Source organism: Cornus florida, unplaced genomic scaffold (genome assembly GCF_030987335.1).
Source record: "Cornus florida cultivar Cherokee Brave unplaced genomic scaffold, ASM3098733v1 CherokeeBrave_3.0.0_Hap2_Chr08, whole genome shotgun sequence".
Classification (NCBI taxonomy): Eukaryota; Viridiplantae; Streptophyta; class Magnoliopsida; order Cornales; family Cornaceae; genus Cornus; species Cornus florida.
In genome coordinates this window covers 99108243-99128937 of record NW_026775578.1, presented here as the reverse complement: position 1 = coordinate 99128937, position 20695 = coordinate 99108243, and the positions used below count along the sequence as shown (strand labels likewise).

Here is a 20695-nt window from a genome sequence, read left to right as displayed (position 1 = left end):
ACGAAAGAACGGCCACCTTCTTGATATTACAAGAGCTTTCTTGTTCCAAAAAAATGTTCCAAAACAATACTGGGGGGAGGCTGTTTTAACCGCTGCTCATCTCATCAATCGGCTTCCTACAAGAGTCCTTGGTTTTAAAAGTCCAATGCAGGTCCTTACACAGTTCTTTCCCAATTTTAACGCATCTAATAATCTTGTTCCAAAGATATTTGGTTGTGTTGCCTTTATTCATGTGCATTCTCAAAACAGGGGAAAACTTGATCCTCGAGCTCTCAAATGTGTCTTTCTTGGCTATTCCTCCACTCAAAAGGGCTACAAATGCTATCATCCTCCGACAAGGAGATTTTATGTGTCTGCTGATGTTACTTTTGTCGAACAAGATCAGTACTTTAACAGTCCTTATCTTCAGGGGGAGACATCCTTCATAGAAGATAAGAATAAGGATTTTTTTCTCCTTGAGTTTCCAGCCCCTATCTCTCATCAATCCGAGTCAAACATACTCCCAAACATACAGTCCGAGCCAAACACACGGTTAGAAGCCGAGCCTCATACACCCAAATCACAAGGAGTGTTACATGGGAATCAAACTCGAGACTCTACTCGTCCATTGCAGATTTACTCAAGGAAAAGAGCACCAATCTCTCAACCTGTGCAAGTTCAATCACCCAAATCTGTTCCTGATAATGTCGAGGTAATTACTCAACCCAATGATAACACTAATGAAACCTCTGAACAAAATGATTATGATGTCCCTATTGCAAATAGAAAAGGAACTCGAACTTGTACCAAACACCCTCTTTATCTATTCATGTCATACAAGAATCTTTCTCATAACCATAGGGCCTTTCTTACTAGCTTAAATACAGTCCCTATTCCCAAAACTTTATCCGATGCATTAGGAAATGAGAATTGGGAAAATGCTATGAAGGTTGAAATGGAAGCACTTGAGAAAAACAAGGCTTGGGACTTGGTGAGACTGCCTAGAGGGAAGAAGCCGGTTGGGTGTAAATGGGTGTTCACAACCAAATACAACTCAGATGGCTCTTTGGAAAGGTATAAGGCAAGATTAGTTGCCAAAGGGTATACACAAACCTACGGCATAGGTTATCTTGAGACTTTTGCTCCAGTTGCTAAGATGAATACTGTGAGAATTCTATTATCATTGGCTGCAAATTTTGGCTAGAGATTACAGCAATTTGATGTCAAGAACGCCTTCTTACATGGCGATCTTGAGGAGGAGATCTATATGGAGATTCCGCCTGGGTTTGGCTCAAATGAAAAGGAAGGAATGGTATGCAAGCTTAAAAAAGCTTTGTATGGACTGAAACAATCCCCAAGAGCTTGGTTTGGGAGATTTACCAAAGTGATGGTGAGTATGAGATATAAGCAAAGTCAAGGTGATCATACATTGTTTTTAAAACACTCAGCATCAGGGGGAGTGACAGTATTGTTGGTCTATGTGGATGACATCATGGTAACAGGAGATGACTTGGAAGGAATGGAGAGTTTGAAGAAACAGTTAGTGAAGGAATTCGAGATCAAAGAGCTAGGAAAACTGAAGTACTTTCTTGGTATTGAAGTAGCCCACTCTCGGCAAGGGATTTTTATATCACAACAAAAATATGTGTTAGACTTGTTGGCTGATACAGGCAAGCTGGGATGTAAGCCAGTTGAGACACCTATGGAGTCAAACCACAAACTTTGTGATGCTCCAAAAGACATGGCCATGGATAAAGGCTCTTTTCAGAGACTTGTGGGGAAGTTAATTTATTTGTCACATACCAGGCCGAATATAGCTTATGCTATGTGAGTGTTGTGAGTCAATTCATGCACAATCCCAAAGAATCACATCTCAAAGCTGTGTATAGAATTCTGCAGTACTTGAAGAGTACGCCAGGAAGAGGAATTCTGTTTAAGAAAGGGGAAGGACTTACTCTTGAAGCCTACACAAATGCAGATTATGCAGGATCCGTGATTGACAGAAGATCAACCTCGGGCTATTGCACCTTCCTAGGTGGTAATCTCGTTACTTGGAAAAGGAAAAAACAGAATGTGGTTGCAAGGTCCAGCGCAGAAGCTGAATTTAGAGCGATGGCACTCGGGATATGTGCACTGCTATGGCTAAGGATAATCCTGGAAGATTTGAGAGTCAGATGGGAAGGTCCAATGAAGCTTTACTGTGATAATAAATCAGCCATCAATATTGCACACAATCCTGTGCAACATGACTGCACAAAACACATTGAAGTGGATAGGCATTTTATTAAAGAGAAGTTGGATAGTGGCCTCATTTGTACTCCTTTTGTTCCTACTGGAGAACAGCTAGCTACGTGCTTACCAAAGGATTGCCTGGTACCGTTTTTCAGAGAATAACCAGCAAGCTTGGAATGGATGACATCCATTTACTAGCTTAAGGGGGAGTGTGGGAAAATAAGATTTATTAGTTGTGTACAGGTTGTTAATAGCTAGGGATTTATTGGTTGTGTATAGGCTACTGTTAATAGCTAGAGATTTACAGGCTACAGGCTGTTAATAGCTAGAGATTTATTAGTTATTGCAATCCCTGATTTCTGGGGATCAGTTTTTATTAGCTTCCTAGAATAGCATTATTCTGATGTATATATAAGAGTGCATTCCCAATTCTTTAATCAATTAATTCGATTACTAATTTCAGTAATTTTGTCATTTAGCATAAGGACAGAAACATACAAGTTAGCCTATTTTTGGACAATGACACCCCCTCAGGTTTGATAAAGTTAACACACCCCTGATAATGGTGAATTAACTTTATTACCCTCAACTAATACAATCTTTTTTTATTGAGTTAAATACCCTTGGATCTCTTCTTCTCTTTCCCCTCTCAACCCCTAACCCAAACAAGCCCCACCATTGCTCTGCCACCGTCGACCACCGTCCCAAACGAATTAAGTCCCGATCACAAGGCCACTGTGCCTTCGCTACTCTGCCACCGCCAACCACCGCCAAACCACCGTCCCAATCACATCACTGTTCTCTGTTGTTCACAAAGCCACCACTGCGCTGGCAACCTCGACCACCGTCCTGAATGAACAAGTCCCGATCACAAAGCCACCGTCCCGATCACAAAGCCACAACAACCACCCGAAATTCAACTTTACTGGGTTTTCTTGGAAGAGGAAGGTGTTTCGACGACGTGAAGGGAGCTCCGAGCGTGCCCAGCAGCAGGGCGCGTGTACGCGCGTTAGATTTATTATCAGAGACAAATCTTAGTGCGTGAGAGCGTCATATAGAATAGGTTTAAGGCTGGTGAAGTCTTCGGCGACGGCAACTGCGACGAAGGGTGATTGGTATCACTGGCAGTGAGTTTGTTCCGGTCTAGAACCTGATCTGAGCAAGCTTCACGCATATTCATATTTCCCGCGAACAACACAAATTCTTCCATAGTTCTGGCGAGTTGCAACGTTCCAAACTAGAGAATTTCAGTTCAAAACTGGAACGTCATCAAAAGACCTAATCCGGTGAGTTACAGTATAGTCCCAACCCCTAAATTGAAAATTGAATTTCGATTTCTTGAATTTCAACATCTTGGCTAATTTCAGAAGAGACCGAGATGAGGTGGAGCAAAATCCGTTGAAGAATGAAGGAACCATATATATATATATATATATATATATATATATATATATATCACATGATATATCAGTATTTTGTCACCCATGGTCGTTGCCGACCATTGGCTTCACATCTTAGTTCAATCAATACTAACTTCTTTCTCTTTCTAACTCTCTCTCTCTATACTAACTTCCTCTCTCTAAAGTTACCCAAAAACTCTATTATATACATAGAATATGAGATATATATATATATATATGCCATGAACCACCACAACCATTGTCGCCGCTGCCGACGTCCGCCACCCACCAGCTTCAAATAAGTGGAAATAATAGGGTGTATATTATTGTATATATATACACTAAGGGCAAAAATGACTTTTCATAAATTCTGATAATTTACAATAAAAATGAATTAAATAGTGACGGGCAGTCTTGTCTTTTCCAACGTATTAAGGGCTTGTTTGGATCAAACATTCTGATAAAGGGTGTCAGTGTCCAAAAATTGGTCAACTTGTATATGTTTGTCCTTATGCCAAACCTCAGAGGTGTCCGTGTACTTTACACTATTTTCTATTAAGAGTTCCAATTGTAAAAGTGTGTGTGTGTGTGTGTGTATATATATATTACAATTTATATATTTAGTCTTCTTCCACATATATATTTTAGTTGAATTTGGTTGTGAATAAACAGGCTAGGTCAAGAGGGTTATCTGGCTATATTCTTTTTTATCAAGAGTTCCAATTGTAAACGTATGTATGTTGTGTGTGTGTGTGTGTGTGTGTGTGTGTGTATTACAATTTATATATTTCTTTAGATTTTACTGTCATACTTACTAACTAGTTCAGCCTCTCTAACTGAAAATTTATTGGCACGACCCAACTAATAGGGATCAGTCCTCAACATTCATAAACATGGGGCTTGGTCCTTAATAAGCACAGATGGTCCTCATCTTTCTGCGGGGCAGATCAATCCTCATTAAGTGGGGATCAATCATCAAATCATGGGACGCCTATGCATTGACCCTAACCTAGGTAAGGATTGGTCCTAGATGCATTTAGTCCAAAATTTTGAAAGCATTTTTAACCCCAAATTGCCAAAACCATCCATTTTTTAAGTTGATTGAATGTCCATGGGGACCTAGGCTCCAGATGGGTCATATAACATCCATTTAATGATCTGAAACCCTATAATCACTAGGGGTGCACACGGCAATTGCCCCCACTAATTTTTTTTTTTTTAGTAATATACCCCACTATTTTATTTATTTTGATATATATACCTATAAAATTACACTACCACCCCCACTAAAATTATTTAAAAATTACACTATTGCCCCCTCAACATAATTTCCTGGCTCCGTCCTTTGTAACGGTTCCATAAAAATTGAAACCGAACCGAACCATGAAACAAATAAAACCAAACCGAACCATGAGAAAACGGTTCAGTTCAGATCGGCTCTACGATTCTAGGCTTTTTTGTAATTCAATCCAATATATATATAATTAAAAATATAGATTATATATAATATAATAATCTATTATAATATAATATTTTTTTATATAGGGTTAAATGCAAAAAAAAACCCTGAACTATTGGGGAATCAGCAACTAACCCCCCTGAACTACTAAAGTTGCAACTAACCCCCTGAACTATATATTTTTGTTGCAGATGACTCCATCCGGCGAAGTTCCGGTCGGATCCTACCATAAAAGTGACCATGTGACAGTCACGTGACCAATATTATAATTTTAATGGCCATAATGCCCTTATGAGCATGAAAAGACACTAATGCCCCTCATTTTACCATTACACAAAAAAACCTTTTAATCAACCAAACACACCCTTATGACACTGTTTATTGTCAACACGCACAAATATATATGTATGTATATAGCTATGCATCTTCATTATCTTCTTCATAATAGGCAGGAATTTCTGATACAAAAATAAATAAATAAATAAAAATAATAAATAATAATAATAACACACCTTCATATCAATACACACGGTCCATCATCACACACAAATATATATATATATATATACATAATTATAAATCACTGTTTATCGTCTTCTTCACACCGCAATGCTTTCTGAAAAATATATATATGTATATTTCGTGTTCACTGCATACAAAGAAATTGCACAATCATGAAAACAAATCATACAAACTGATACAAAAGGAATTCTACTAAAAATTGCAGGGTCTTGTAGACGGAAAAGAAATATTGGCCTAAAATCCCCAAACCATTAGTTGAAAGTGCATAGGGAATAAATCAACGACAAACCAGCATCTTTGTCAGCAGCGTCGGCACCGTTTGTCATAGCAGAACACTCTACAGCAAACCCAATCGCAATTGAATAACCCAAGAATATGTTATCGTGGATAACAAAGCAAACCCAATCGCAATTGAAATTTATTAATTGCAAAAACCTAAAGCTTGGATCACCTTATGTGATTGCTCAGAAATTAATCTCGTTATAGCTACCGGCGACGTCGGCAATGTGCTCCCGGAGCATGGTCAACGTGAATCGGGCACCACAGAGTACGGCTCTCTCTTTCCTCTCTTTGCAGCATCATATATACATCCCTTCTCTATGTGTGTCGCATCCCCAACTCTATTCCTCTTTGTGTGTCGCATCCCTCCCTGTGTACTCATCTTTGTGTGTGTATATATATATATATGGGAGAGATTGATTACAGAGAGAAACGATCGTCCTTTCTTTTTTTTCTTTTTCTTTTTTTTGGGCTTTAAAGGTGTCCAGTTGTCATTGTCTCATTAGTGATTGAGATTGCATCTTCCACGTCATACAGATAAGTATGCAAGTGCCAAAACGACGTAGTTTTAGTAAGGGTACACTTGTATTTTACTTTTTCCGATTAATCCAGCTGCCAGATTGTCCTTAATTAACAAATTGATAGTTCACGGAGGTTTTTTGTAGTTCGAGGGGGTTTGTTGCAATAAGCCAATAGTTCAAGGGGGTTTTTTGCATTTAACCCTATTATATATTATAAAATATAGTTGAGTGGCTAAACGGCTGATCTTGTTATTCTTTTATTTATATCGTATAAAATATAAATATATATACAATTTATATAATAGTTTGGTTCAATTCGGTTTGGTCCAGTTGGACTTCAAACCAGAACCGAACCGTTTATAAACGGTTCCATGTTTTTAGAACTGGGGGACCGAACCAAACCGTAGAAAACCGAACCAAACCGATGGATCAAGTTTGGTCCAATTCAACCGGTTGTTTTTGCACCCATAAGAATCATAGTGTACCATGCCCTAATGTGTGACTCAAGTCGATGAAGAATCAATCTTGGAGTGCATTGAAATGCATCTTCAATCCCACTTAACCATAAAGCTTCCTCAAAAAATTTACTCATACTCGATACTACAATGACATTTGTTCAACCATGACATTTCTGGGAACAAGCATGCTGTAGTTGCTGACTGTTATCAGCTTGATAATGGAAAGGTGGCTTGGGATGTGCAATTTCGCAGACAGTTCCATGATTGGAAGCTTACAGATGTTTCAGACTTCCTTGCCTTGATTTACAACCAAGTGGTGGAGGAAGTGGGTATGGATATGATGGTGTGGGAGGGATCCTTGAGAGGGGAGTTTGAGGTTGGATCCTATTATCAAAGTCTTATGGAGATCCCTGGCCCCTCTTTCCCTTGGAGAGTTGTTTGGAAGACAAAAGCGCCTTTGAAGGTGGCTTTTTTTGCATGGTCTGCTGCCCTTGGGAGTATCCTCACTCTCAACAACCTCAGAAGGAGACATCAGGTTATGGTGAACTGGTGTTGCTTGTGTAAGAGATCGGGGGAATCTGTGAATCACCTTTTGCTTCACTGCCCTGTGGTGAGGGATATTTGGGCTATGTTCTTGGTTGCTTTTGGTGTGGCTTGGGTATTTCCTCAGTCAATAGTTGATTTTTTTGAGTCATGGAAAGGGTGTACAGTGGAGAGCCAAGTTAGAGATGCTTGGAGGGCCACCCCCCTTTGTATTTGGTGGGGCTCGAGGCTCGAGAGAAATAGGAGATCCTTTGAAGGGGTGGAGTCTCCTATTTGGTCTCTCAAATATAATATACAGTCTTCTTTATTCTTTTAGGTTAATGGGCGAAATTGCATATCTATAGATAGTCTTTTGGATTTTGTGGAGCTTAAAGATGTAGTGTCACTATTTAGGCGGCTTGTTGTTCTTTGGGAGCGCTCCCCTTTTGAGTGCCTTTAATGAATTTTTACTTATCAAAAAAAATTTGTTCAACCATGGAATCGTCCGTTTATGAAATTTTCCCAACCCAACATTTGGACTTTACACAAGGCTTAAGAGATAGTTCTATGATTTTGTTGATGATATTTGTCGTCTATGTCTTAATGGTATAGATTTCTAGTTTTGGCAGAGCGAGATGAGCAATATTTTGGACGTCTCTTAAGTTTGCCTTCCAGCATGTCTAGAAACATGTAAAAATAATGTAGGACAGTAGCGACCTTCATAGAAATAAACGCCTGTTTAAATTTGAAATGATGTGGTTAAAGAGGAGGGTTTTGAGAAGATGGCCAGAGATTGGAGGCAAGGGTATAGGGCTAAAGGTTTCCCGAGGTTTGTGTTGGCCAGAAAAATGCAAAATGCTCAGAAAAGAGATGGAAGTCAGGCTGGTACGGGCTTTGCAGGAACTTAAATCTTTGGATGAGGAAGTTGGTTCTTAAAATACAAAAGCTAGGAGCATGGTAAAAAAAAAAAATATTATAAAAAAAAAAAAGGTGAAGTGGGTAGATTGATTTCGTTTAGAAGAAATGAGTTGGTAGAAGTCTAGAGCTCTGTGCTTGAAGAGGTAGTTTGGAATACAAAATTCTTTCACAGGGTACTAATGTACATAGAAGGGGAACCAAAAGAATCACATAATTATAGATGGTGAGAAGACGAACGATTGATGGGAGTTTTACGCTGTTCTAGGAATACAAAATTCTTTCACAGGGTGCTAATGTACATAGAAGGGGAACCAAATGAATCGAATAATTATAGATGGTGAGAAGACGAACGATTGATGGGATTTTACACTGGTCATCTAACTTTATGAGAATCTTCATATTGAGCATACCAATAGATGAATTTTGCTTAATATTTTGGAATCTAACACTATTAATGAGGAGGCAAATTAGTTTGTGAGTTCCTTTACAAAGGAAGATCTAGTGGAGGTATTGAGCAAAAGGAGCCTAGCCCAAAGGGCTGAAATATCACTTTTTTTTTTCTTCTAGCAGTGTTGGTTGGTGTTAGAACTAACATTTTGCTTTATTTACATTTAGCGGCTGCTCTCAGGATACAATCCTGTGTTCTCAACTTCTCACACTTGATAACCCGATCATAGAAATCTCTAGTCTTGAAAGGTGCAATAAATATTAAGGATTTTAAGCCAATAAGCTTGGTGGAATTAAGCTCTTGGTTGAAATTCAATCACTGAGGTTGAGAAGGGTGGTTAGTGAAAGTCTTGGAATGCTTTTGTGTGCGGAAGCTAGATTTTGGATGTGGTGGTTTGTTGCAAAAGAGTGTAGACTCGAACTTAGGAATTTGTAGCCATGGGTGGTTTGTAAGGTAGACAATGACAAATTCGGTGATCATGTTCATTGGGGTCTTCTTGCTGTATGTGATGGAGAGGATGATATTTGGGGCAAAATGGAGGCGATGGATTGAGACATGCATTTCCATAATGAAGTGCTTGAATCTATTGAATGGTTCTCATGATAGTAATGTTACAAGATATTAAGAGCAAACTCAAAGTAGAAAACAGAGGTTTGTTACAAGATATAATCCATCTCAAGAACCTAAAGCTTACAAGTAAAATAAAATGGTCATATGCTATTAGTAATACAGAGAGAGATGGGCCAATAAAAAATAAATAAAATAAAAAAGTGTTCAGATATAATAAGATTTTCAAGTGTTACTTCAATAAGTCCAGTGGTATAATATTCATAGAAGGCCATTTATTAGAATGAGAGATGTCTTTACAGACCTAAATATTAACACTTTTCTCAACCCTACTTTTAGTTCGATATCTAGGGCTATTGTTTGGTTCAATGGAAAAATTTAGGACTGTTAAGTGTGAAAATTCACATTCAAGTGTTAGAACGGCCACTTTTGGTGGAATATTTCCAAGTTTATTATTATTATTTCTCTCAATTAAGCCCTTCTAGCACCTGAAGCAGACACACTCTGTAAGGGCTTTTACTTTTAGTTTGTATGCCCACAGAAAATGCATTACCAGTTCAAACTCTAGTTCTTGGAGCCTTGTAAAAAGATTAGGGGTACAAACCTCTAAGTCCAATACAGCCAAGACCCATTAAAGACAGACCATAGTCATAGGCACCAAGAATTTATTGTTTAAAAGGTTAATTTTATGCCTTGTAATATGCTTATTAGATTAGGAACTGAGGTAATTAAAATTTCGATCCAGAAGATTCTTATTACTTATTAGAAGTTGGAGCATATATAAGGACATTCACACTGCTGCAGCATATCCAACTAAAACCATCAATTTATTAAAACTTTTGACTGACCACTGACACTATCAAAATTGTTTCAATTTGTTTTATTATTATTTATGTTGAACCCCACGTAACTAGTACAGGTAATAATGCTTTTATTATTATGTTGCAGATAAGTATCGAAAAGTTCAAAAACTTTTTGTATTTTATCTTCTCATAGTTCATCCTGCGTGTATTACAAGAGTTGCAACATAAATCAATTAAGTCTTTAATACATCTGAAAAGCAATATTAGACCTCGTTCATCATCATCATCATCATCAACATAGTCATCGTCCTAGCCTTAATCCCATATGAATGGGGTAGGTGACAAGAATTCTCTCTCCAACCTTTACTGTTACATGCCATTTCACCTACTATATTTAACTTTTTAAAGTTATTTTTGATAACCTCATCCCATATTATTTTGGGTTAAGTGCAGAAAACCCCCATGTAGTATAGGTTTTGTGCACAATGCCCCCCTCCTTTTCAAACGTGAGCATTGTCAGTCCCTATTTTTTTAAAAAAGGTGCATGCCAGTCCCTGTTTTTCAAAAAAAAAAGGTGCAAATAACCCCCTCTGACCACTTTTTGGCAAAAAGTAAATATGAAAACTCGATTTTGCCCTTTTTTCTTCCCATTTTGCCCCTCTCACATAATATGTAATAAAACCCCCCTCCCAACCCATTTCCTTTATTTATCTATTCATTTTTCGCCTGAAACCAACAAAACAACTAAGCAACATAAGACGGTCAACACGATCAGCATTCTTAATTTTAATTTTAATTTGTTGTGTGTGAAGAAGGTAGACAGCAAGGTTAAATAATAATAAAAATCTTCTTAATAAATGTTGACTTACAAGAGATTATATATCAAAGTCAAGCTTTCACTAATGAATAAGAATTACAATGACAAAAATTTGACGGTTAAAATTAACTGGGAAACAATCATCATCTATCAAATCTACCAAACAAAATGTAAATCAATGTATTATTCAAATCTACCAAACAAAAGGTAAATATAAATTTTACAAAATTAATAAATAACAATAGGAGAATTTTTTTTTTTTTTTTTCCTTTAGTTAGTACTCACACCCATGCCTCCACTGAGGCTTGAACCCCTGACCTCCCTATGAGAAGTAGGGGCTTGGTACCGCTGGGCCACTAGCCGGATGATGAGAAAATTTATTATTAAATATACCAATACATGTGAAAAGAGAAAATAAAATATATATATATATATATAAAATTACTGGTACCATAAAATTATTAACCATGAGTATAACATATTTTAAAATTTGGGCCGGGTTATAACATATGTGATAATAAACAAATATTTTTCTTTGAAATTCATTAAGATAAATATAAATTTTGGTGTAATGGTAATAGACAGTGGATGTACACCCACAAAAGCTTCTGTATAGTTGTTACTTTCCAGAATTGGTTAAATATTATTGTTGGAGTACATTAAACAAAAGGCAGCTTTGGAGCAATGGTGAAAGATGGTTGATTGGAGAACAGTTTCGGTTCCATGCATTACAATACAGTGAGCTAGCAACCTCCTATGATAATTGGACAAAACGGTCATTTTACATGGCATGCATTTTTACCTATTAATTTATTCTATTGACATGAGGGCATTACAATCATTTTAAGACTCAAGGGGGCTATTTGCACCAAATCGATAGTTTAAGGGGGTTTTAAACTACACAGACTTTTTTGCACTATATCGATAGTATAGGGGGATTTTTTGCACTTTACCCTATTATTTTTGGTCACCCTCTCCGTCTCTACCTTCTATAACAACTAGTCTTCCTCGTTTGACTGGCGCATCTCTAGATCTCCAATGTATGTGTCCAAGCAATCTAAGTCTATTCTCTCTAATTTTCTCACAACTGGGTGCTACACCTAATTTTCCTCTCATACTTTCATTAGTGACCTGATAAGTGCTGAAATATGCGTTATTCAACCCTTAATCTTCATTAGTTAGTAACTTAGTTTATCTTTACTTTCCGGTACTAATCGCAATTTGTTTTATTCTTTGCTTTTAGACTTTGCATACTAAACAGGGTTAATTCCGTTACCGCAGAGATTGATAGATGTCAAGCCTTGGAAGAGCAATCAAAAGAAGTTCAAAGTCAAAGTCAAGGGAAATCCGATCACTCAGACTGTGTTCGGACTCCGCTCGTTCAGACTTCTGACCCGCGCAATCGGATTGAAGTCTGGTGCAAAAATCATGTTTTAAGCCTTGATTCAAGGGGGCTCGGGGTGCAATCCATCAGGTGTCCTTGTGCATATATTTTGGCCATTTTCGGATCCTAAGAGTCACATATAAAGGTGGAAGGCTGTTTGGAGGACTTCAACTCCAATAAAGGTGGCTTTTTTCACGTGGACAGTGGCGCTTGGCAGCATTCTTACTTTGGATAATCGCAAAAAAAGACGCCAAATAATAGTTAATTGGTGTTGCATGTGTAAGAAGGCGGGCGAATCGGTTAATCATCTCTTGTTGCATTGTAGAGTGGCAGCGGATGTTTGGAGTCTGATGCTGAATGTTTTTGGGGTGGAATGGGTAGTGTCAAGTAAAACGATGGATATGTTAGAAGCTTGGAGAGAGAGTAGAGTGGAAAGTCGGGTTAGGAAGGCGGGGAGGGTTGCACCTCTTTGTATTTGGTAAGGGTTGTGGCATGAGAGGAATAAAAGATCTTTCAAAGGACAAGAATCACCGGTGTAGGTTATCAAGGCAAATATTTTGCATTCTCTTTATTCTTGGGTTAATGGGAAAAATTGCCCATCTATAGATAGTTTTTTTGGATTTTGTTGACAACTAATCGTTTTATTAACGCGTTTGCGTTTTTGTTTTATTTGTTTTGTTAAGGGTTTGCTCCCCTCTGAGCACGTTTGTTAATATATCTTTACTTATATAAAAAAAATAAAAATAAAAAGAGTCACTTATAAATAAAAGATGAACCCAATTTGCAAAGGGAGGTTGGACGATTAGAAGTTTGGATAGAAAATTTGGACACTCTCTCTCTACATTCTCTCTCTAGGGTTTCCACCAAGGAAGAAGAAGAACAAGATGAACCCAAGCTTGGAGATGGATTGTGAGACCACCATGATGACATCTACCTTCTCCATGAGTGGCTAGTTCTTCACTTAGGGCTTGGATAAGCCCTAAGTTTGTGTAATTAAACCTTGTTGGAGAATATTATTATAGGAACCTTAAATTACTCCACATAATATTGCACTGAGAATATTGTGGGAGTGATTTCAGTCTATGATAAAATATGATTGGAGTGATTTATGGGATTGATTTTATGAATCCTCCATTAATGTATTTTCCATATTTATCGCTTTGTTCTTTCTCCGATAAATAGAGGTGCTCATTGTAAACAATCTTAAAAGAGAATATCGTAAAGATGATGTAGCCCTTTGGGCTTTGTGCGTGTATCCTTGTGTGCTTCATTTTCCATTTCTCTCTTCAATTTTGACATGGTATCAGAGCAAGTTTATCATACCATACTCTATACTCAACTCGTCTCCGATCTACGGATCAACTCGTCTCCGATCTACGGATCAATTCGTCTCGGATCTTCGGATCAACTTGTCTCGGATCTTTGCAACTCATTTCAGACTCTCAACAATTTCATACTTAGTTTCAAGTTAGACACTTGAGTTAAAATCTCCATGTACCAACTTGAGGGAGGGTGTTGGAGAATATTATTATAGGAACCTTAAATTACTCCACAGAATATTGCTCTGAAAATATTGTGGGAGTGATTTTAGTCTATGATAAAATATGATTGCGGTGATTTATGGGATTGATTTTATGAATCCTCCATTAATGTATTTTCCATATTTTTCACTTCGTTCTTTCTCCTATAAATAGAGGTGCTCATTGTAAACAATCTTAAGAGAATAAAATAAAGATGATGTAGCCCTTTGGGCTTTGTGCGTGTATCCTTGTGTGCTTCATTTTCTATTTCTCTCTTCAATTTTGACAAACCTCTTGTCTTTTAATTTTGGGGATTATTAATTGTAATTAAGTGCTTGGTCTTGTGAATTCAAACTTGGTTGTACCAAGGTTTATATTGTTAATTCTTCCAATTGATTCTCTATTTTGATTCCATGTTGTCTCATGTGTGATTAATTGAGGGTTGATCTCTACATTGAGTACTCTTTGTAATTGTGTTTAGTGATGGCCATGCATGGTTTTTATTGGATACAATTGCTCTTAGTTTGATGGATTATGCTTAGTCTTGATGGGTTGTTCTACACCTTAGAGTAATTGTAGTTAGGTAGACAATTCATGCTTGAGTTTGATAGTTCATACTTATTCATTGCAATTTGTATTATCTTCTTGAACATTGATGTGTGCTTATAGCCACATTCCTATTACAATTTGTTTTCCCCATTAATTGAAGGCATTTGTTATAACAGCATGAGCTTAGTGGTGTAATCCATGCCCTAAGCCTCCCTCCTTATTACCTTAATCCAAGTTTACTTTAGCTTTATTTCATTTGCATGATTTACATAGTAAAATCATCATTAGTTTAATCAAACCAATCACTATCTTTTCAATCTCACGCTCATTGATGTTAAGTTAAATTCCAAGCCAATAATCCCAGTGGACAATCCCTTCTCACTATACTAATGTATACTTGTTTATTGGTTTTATAAATATAAAAGTTGATGTCCCATTTGCCACATATAAACATCTTTTTTGATACACCTCGGGGTAGCACCATGACCCTATCTCTTCTAGTCACTCCACTCATCCATCTTGACATTCTCATTTCCACTGCATGAAGGCGTTATTCACATATCTTTTTTATGGCCCAACACTCTGCTCCATAAAATATAGTTGGTCTAATAATGGTACTATAGAATTTTCGTTTTCGCCTACGTGTTAGACCTCTTTCTTCATTATAATAAAAGCTCAGATATCCTTTCACAATATTAGACTTTTTTCTTAAATGGATGCTTCAACATAAAGTACCCAAAAAAGAGAAAAGGATTAATGAAGGATTTTTTTTTACAAAATAAACAAACTAGGGATTTGCTACCAAGAAATCATACCAAAACACTTTCTCAACCTAATTTAAGGAACTTCTCTCTCCAGCAATTAAAGAAATTAACTAGCCCACTAAAACAGAAAAAACCATGAAAGAGATACAATGACAAGTGGGAAGTGATTCAAGACTAAAGAACAATATCCAAAATACTCTGCAATTCAGTTAGGATCTTACATGCAGAATTCTGATACAGAAAATGTGAAAATGCCTAGAAAAAAAGTAAGAAATGAAGTACTATCAATAGGTATTGTACCTTGACAAATGGAGAATCTACAAGAAGATGCGAAAAGACAGTTGGAGAGGACTTCAATGATCCACCATACATTTCCTTTGACGCCCAGCTGGCTATTGCATCATTCATCCGGTATTGCATTGTTAACTTGGTGGCAAGAACCCCTTCATGCAAAGCTGCTGCTCTTTCTAGAAGAGATGTTCCGAGACCACCTTCTGAGGCTTTTCTAGATAAAATTACTGGAGCAAGTTGGCATTGGTCACCTGCAAGAATACAGCGCTTTCCCTGCAATATTGGAATCCAGCAAGAAGGTTCGATGGCTTGTCCTGCCTCATCTATAACAACCAGATCAAAGTTTTCCAGCCGTCGGATTAGTGGATCAGCTGCTCCAGTGTTGGTGGCAAGCACAACTTGGGAACTTGATAATATTTCCTTCACAGTCTCCTTCTCCTTCTTCTTCAATGATTTTCCAAGCTGTTTTAGAAGCTGACGTATTCCAGCGGCTAGAGAATCATCCTTTAAACAATGTCTCAGGTCCTTTCTTAGATCTGACTTTTTCCTCTCAAACTCAACTCGAAAATTAGCAAGCCTAGTGTTCACAATTTCAACTAAGGATTTTGAAGCTACTGCAGGCAATATTCGTGCTGGATTGCCAACCCGCACAATGTCTACGCCAGTATTAGAAAGCTTTTCAACCATGTTGTCCACAGCAGCATTTGTAGGTGCTGTTACAAGGACCCTTTCTCCTTGTTTAGCAGCAAGTAAGATCAATTCCTTAAGCAAACCTGATTTTCCAGTACCAGGAGGGCCTTGTATAATCAATATGGGCCGCTTCTTGTTCAAACCTAATGCAATTGCTCCTCTCTGCGAATCATCATAAGTGTTGGTGTCTAACAAGCCATTCAATTCTGCTTCAGCCCAATCAACCAAATGATTCTCTTCCAGCCACACAACATCTTCTTTGTCTCCAAAAAGTGTAGCCGCAACAGTAATTGAAGGATTTTTCTTCCGTAAGCCTTTCTTCTGAAGCATCATCAGGGCTTCACAATTTCGCTGCAAGAGAAAATAACAAGTAGATATTGAAAGAGATTTAAAGCCACTTCAGTATCAAGGACTGGAAAATATTCAAAAACACTTCAATATCAAGGTCAAGTAACTTTCTAATAAATGTATAGCATTTCAACAAAAATGATAATGCCGACATCATCGTCATCATCATCCTCGCATTTTTCCCAAATGATTGGGGTCAACCACATGGATTCTCTTTTCCCATTCTATTCTATAATACATGTCTCCTCTAATAAAAATAAATAAAATAAATAATTGTGGGAAATGTTTCTCCTAACCTAAGAAGCACGGACACGGATACGGGACACAGATACGACACGACACCGACACGGTGACACGGCAAATCCAAAAAAATTAGGACACGGACACGGACACGGTGAATAGTATATATATATATATATGATGTAGTACTTTAAAAATTACTAAATGTTACTATTTTTCATCAACCTCACAATGAAAAAAAACAAAAATCATAACTCATAACTAATAAACTATAAAAGAACAATGTTGAAGAGTTATAAAACCAAATAAAAAACAAGACATTAGAATAATAACTAGTATCATTTCATCATCATTACAACTTTACTCCAAATACAAAAGCATAGACAAAAAGGACTATTAACATTCATGACTGTTTAACATTCAAGACTTTACTGTTAGCACTTAACATTCACAAAAACCTAAAGGCTAGTCCCCAAAAAAGATACAAAAACCAAGTCAGTGTACTATAATCTATTTCCATCCATCATTTGACCTAGGACTTTTACCATTTACAATACCAAAAGAGTAGTACAAAACAAAAAAAAAAAGAACACATCAGCATTCAAAAAAAAAAAAAAAAAAATTTCCAGAAGTGTCCGTGTCCGTGTCCATGTCCGCGGAGTGTCCGTGCCGTGTCCGAGCCGTGTCCGAAAATTTAAAAAAAATAAAAAATTGCAGACACCTTTTTTGACTTGTCCAACACGTGTCAGGGTGTGTCCAACACGTGTCGGACACGGATTCTTCGCCCATTTTGAAGTGTCCGTGATTCCTAGCTCCTAGCATATTGAAGGTTTTATATATATATATATATATATATAATAAATCCTCTTAAATAAACTGGGATGCCATGAAAATGTTAACCAAAACTTTGCAAGCAGTGTGAAGGAATAATACGACACTCAACTCAGAATACTACAATGAACAAAAATCTAAAATAGGAAAAATAATTGGCAAAGCTGATTGACCAGAATATTATGGTATTCTTCATGAGTTTATCTAACAAAAATGAGTTTTTATTAGACATATTTTCCATCTTTCTTTTTGGTAATAATTTGACAATCTTAATCCAATTAATTGTCGGAAAAAAAAAATAAAAAATAAAATCATAACTCATAAGCACAATTTTTGCTATATGCTAAATGTTACGACAAACACAGCAAACCCAAGCAACAATAAGTAAACACGACAAAAGAGTAAACACAGAACACACAAAGAACACAAAGATTTAGCGTGGTTCGGCAAAGACTACATCCACGGTGGAGATCTGGTGAAAGTTTTCACTATGCGAAAAATAGGAGATTACAAGTTTCAACCCCTCATAGCCTCACTCTCTTTCTCTACAATTTTCAGTATCTCTCCAATCTCGCACTCCTAACCCTAAATGCCCTTATATATCAGGCTATAAGAGAGTACTAATTAGGGTCCATGACCCACAAGCAAAAAATGGGTCAATCCAACGCATTGTATGCGACCCGGCCCCAAATTCGGGCCACAACATCACACTAAACTTTCAAAATATTACAATATCTACAAATTAAAATTAAATCACTAACAGAAATTTAAACCAATATACCAAGGGCCTTGTGGCCTAGTGGTATCTCCTCTATCACTCAAAGTGGATGGTGAGGGTTCGAGTCTCCAAAGAAGCAAAGTGGGTGTGTGAGTGGTGTATGTGTGTTTCTTGCGAATGAAAAAAATAAACAAATAAACCAATATAACCTCGGAAAAAATAAAAACCAATAAAAGATTTACGCATTCACAGAAATCACTTTAGAAAAGCACAAATTAAGAATAAAATGCTTCATCACTTACCAGAACAAATAAAACAGCATCCAGGTGTTGCATCACCAAAGACCGTATAATACTAATATAATACTAAAAACTTATCTCTAATCCCTTATGCTTAATAATTATGTAACCTGGGACTATAGGCTTGTGCAACCAGCTTCCATCCTGTAACATGAATTGTTCTTTCTATGCATTAGTTGAATTTATCATGACCTTGTTTGTGGTACAAGAATCGCATGGCACAACAAAGTATAAACCCAACTGTAGCATATGATTCGTGGGAATCAAGATCCCAAACAAACAAGTTGGTTGTTGATTCTGGTAACCCAAAGAAAACCCAAGGATCTTGTGGAAATGATAAACAAGGAAATTAAGAAAAACAATGAGGAACTGTTACAACAAACGCAGCGAACCCAAGCAACAATTAAGAAACGCGTCTGAAAATTAATCACGCCACACAAAGAACACAGATTTATAAGTGGTTCGGCAAAACATACGTCCATGTGGAGATCCGGCAAAAGTCTTCACTATGTGTAAAATCGGAGATTACGAGTTTCAGCCCGTCACTCTCTTTCTATACGATTTTCAGTCTCACTCTACCCACTCCAAAACCCTAAACGCCCTTATATATCGGGCTACAAGAAAGTACTAATTAGGCTCCACGACCCACAACCAAAAACGGGTCAAAAAAATTTCCACAACAAAGCCCATCCAATGGATCGACAGGTTGAAAATGGGTCGTAACGCGACCTGGCACCAAATTCAGGCCAAAACATCATAAGAACCAACCACAACAAAACGCATACAGATTCATGTGGCCTGGCACTTAACCTACATCCACAAGCAATATGGGAAAGGACCATACCTTTTCCACAACTAGGCAAAACTCAGTGATACCCAATTTCAGGAGTCAACCCTCAACCAAATCCTAACCTCTTTGCTTTACTATGACCCTACCCACAATACCTTGGTCATATTTCTAAAGTTTTTCTTCATTATTTTTTATTTTTTTTTTTTTTAATAACTAAGATTGTATTAGAAAGTGTTCAAACAGGGAACGCATCCCAAAAACAACTACACAAGGCCAAAAAAAGCCACTAAACTCTCAAAGAATTCAAAAAAATCAACTATCTCCCCCATGGATTTACAATTTCTCCCCAAAACCCAACAAAAAAGAGTACAAAGAATAAAAAACTTTAGTGCTCCAATAGGAGTCTTCTTGCCATCAAAGGATCTCCTATTCCTTTCTGTCCATAAGCACACCACCAATCACACAATGGCGTTACCCTCCAAAAATCACAAGTCATGGGCTTGAGCATCCACTATACAACCTCTCCAAGCCTCAATCAAGATCCTCAATCAAACCCGTTGAGGACCTAGGCATGACCCAATGGACCCCAAACAAGCTCAACAAAAGACCCCAACTGTCTTAGGCCACAGGACATTGCAACAAAAGATGATCAACCGTTTCCTCTGTAAAGGAGAGAAAACAAAGCCACAAAAGATTTTCGGATGTGGAAGTGATATGTTCCTTTTGGTTCTCATTACAATTTATAATACAAGATTTGCCAAACAAAGTGGCTACAATCAAGGAGTAGTAATTACAGCAGCTATCTAAAAGGTAAGTCAACTAATCTAATCCCATAATTACAGCAACTTTATTTAGGGTAAGTTAATGCTAGCTAATATAATCCCTAATTGTAAGACATAATTATTATCACTATTTACATCCTTATCTCTCTTGCACATACAATAACAATTAACAATAATTTGTTTCCTCCTTCTTAGGTTTTCCAAAGTAAGAATCTTACCCTCAAACAACCATCTAGGCAAAAAAGGCCACCTTGAGAGGGGTAATCAGTCTCCTAATATACATCATTAATTCAAGACACAAGAACGCTCATAAGCCCTAGGTAAGTTTGACTACTTAGAAAGATGCAGGTGAAGGGAGATACATGGATTGGCGGCATTAAGGGGAAGGGGGAGCCAAAGATCAACTTCCGAAACCCTTGTAGAGTAATTTCTTGTTATTTATTCTCTCTACCTTTTCTTCTATTTTTCCTTTTCTTTTCTCAATCACAAACCCTAATTTTCCATATTTCAGAGCAAAAGTTATTTTCCATTTTTCTTCCCTCTTCATTTTCTTCTTCCTTGTCT

At 37.2% G+C, this 20695-nt stretch overlaps 1 protein-coding gene and 1 long non-coding RNA gene across 2 annotated transcripts in view; both read right to left on the bottom strand.

The window, feature by feature from the left end:
- Positions 1-20695, bottom strand: part of LOC132268316 (uncharacterized) — a 66096-nt gene that overhangs the window by 28338 nt on the left and 17063 nt on the right. The window contains exon 5 of the mRNA XM_059769164.1: positions 15443-16474. Within this exon, the coding sequence (XP_059625147.1) occupies positions 15443-16474 (1032 nt within the window). The remainder of the gene's footprint in view (positions 1-15442; positions 16475-20695) is intronic.
- On the bottom strand, positions 4352-15436 carry LOC132268318 (uncharacterized). Its single transcript, XR_009469279.1, has 2 exons — positions 6044-15436; positions 4352-5929 (listed from the first exon to the last, which is right to left on the bottom strand). It is a non-coding gene; the product is annotated as an uncharacterized LOC132268318 (long non-coding RNA).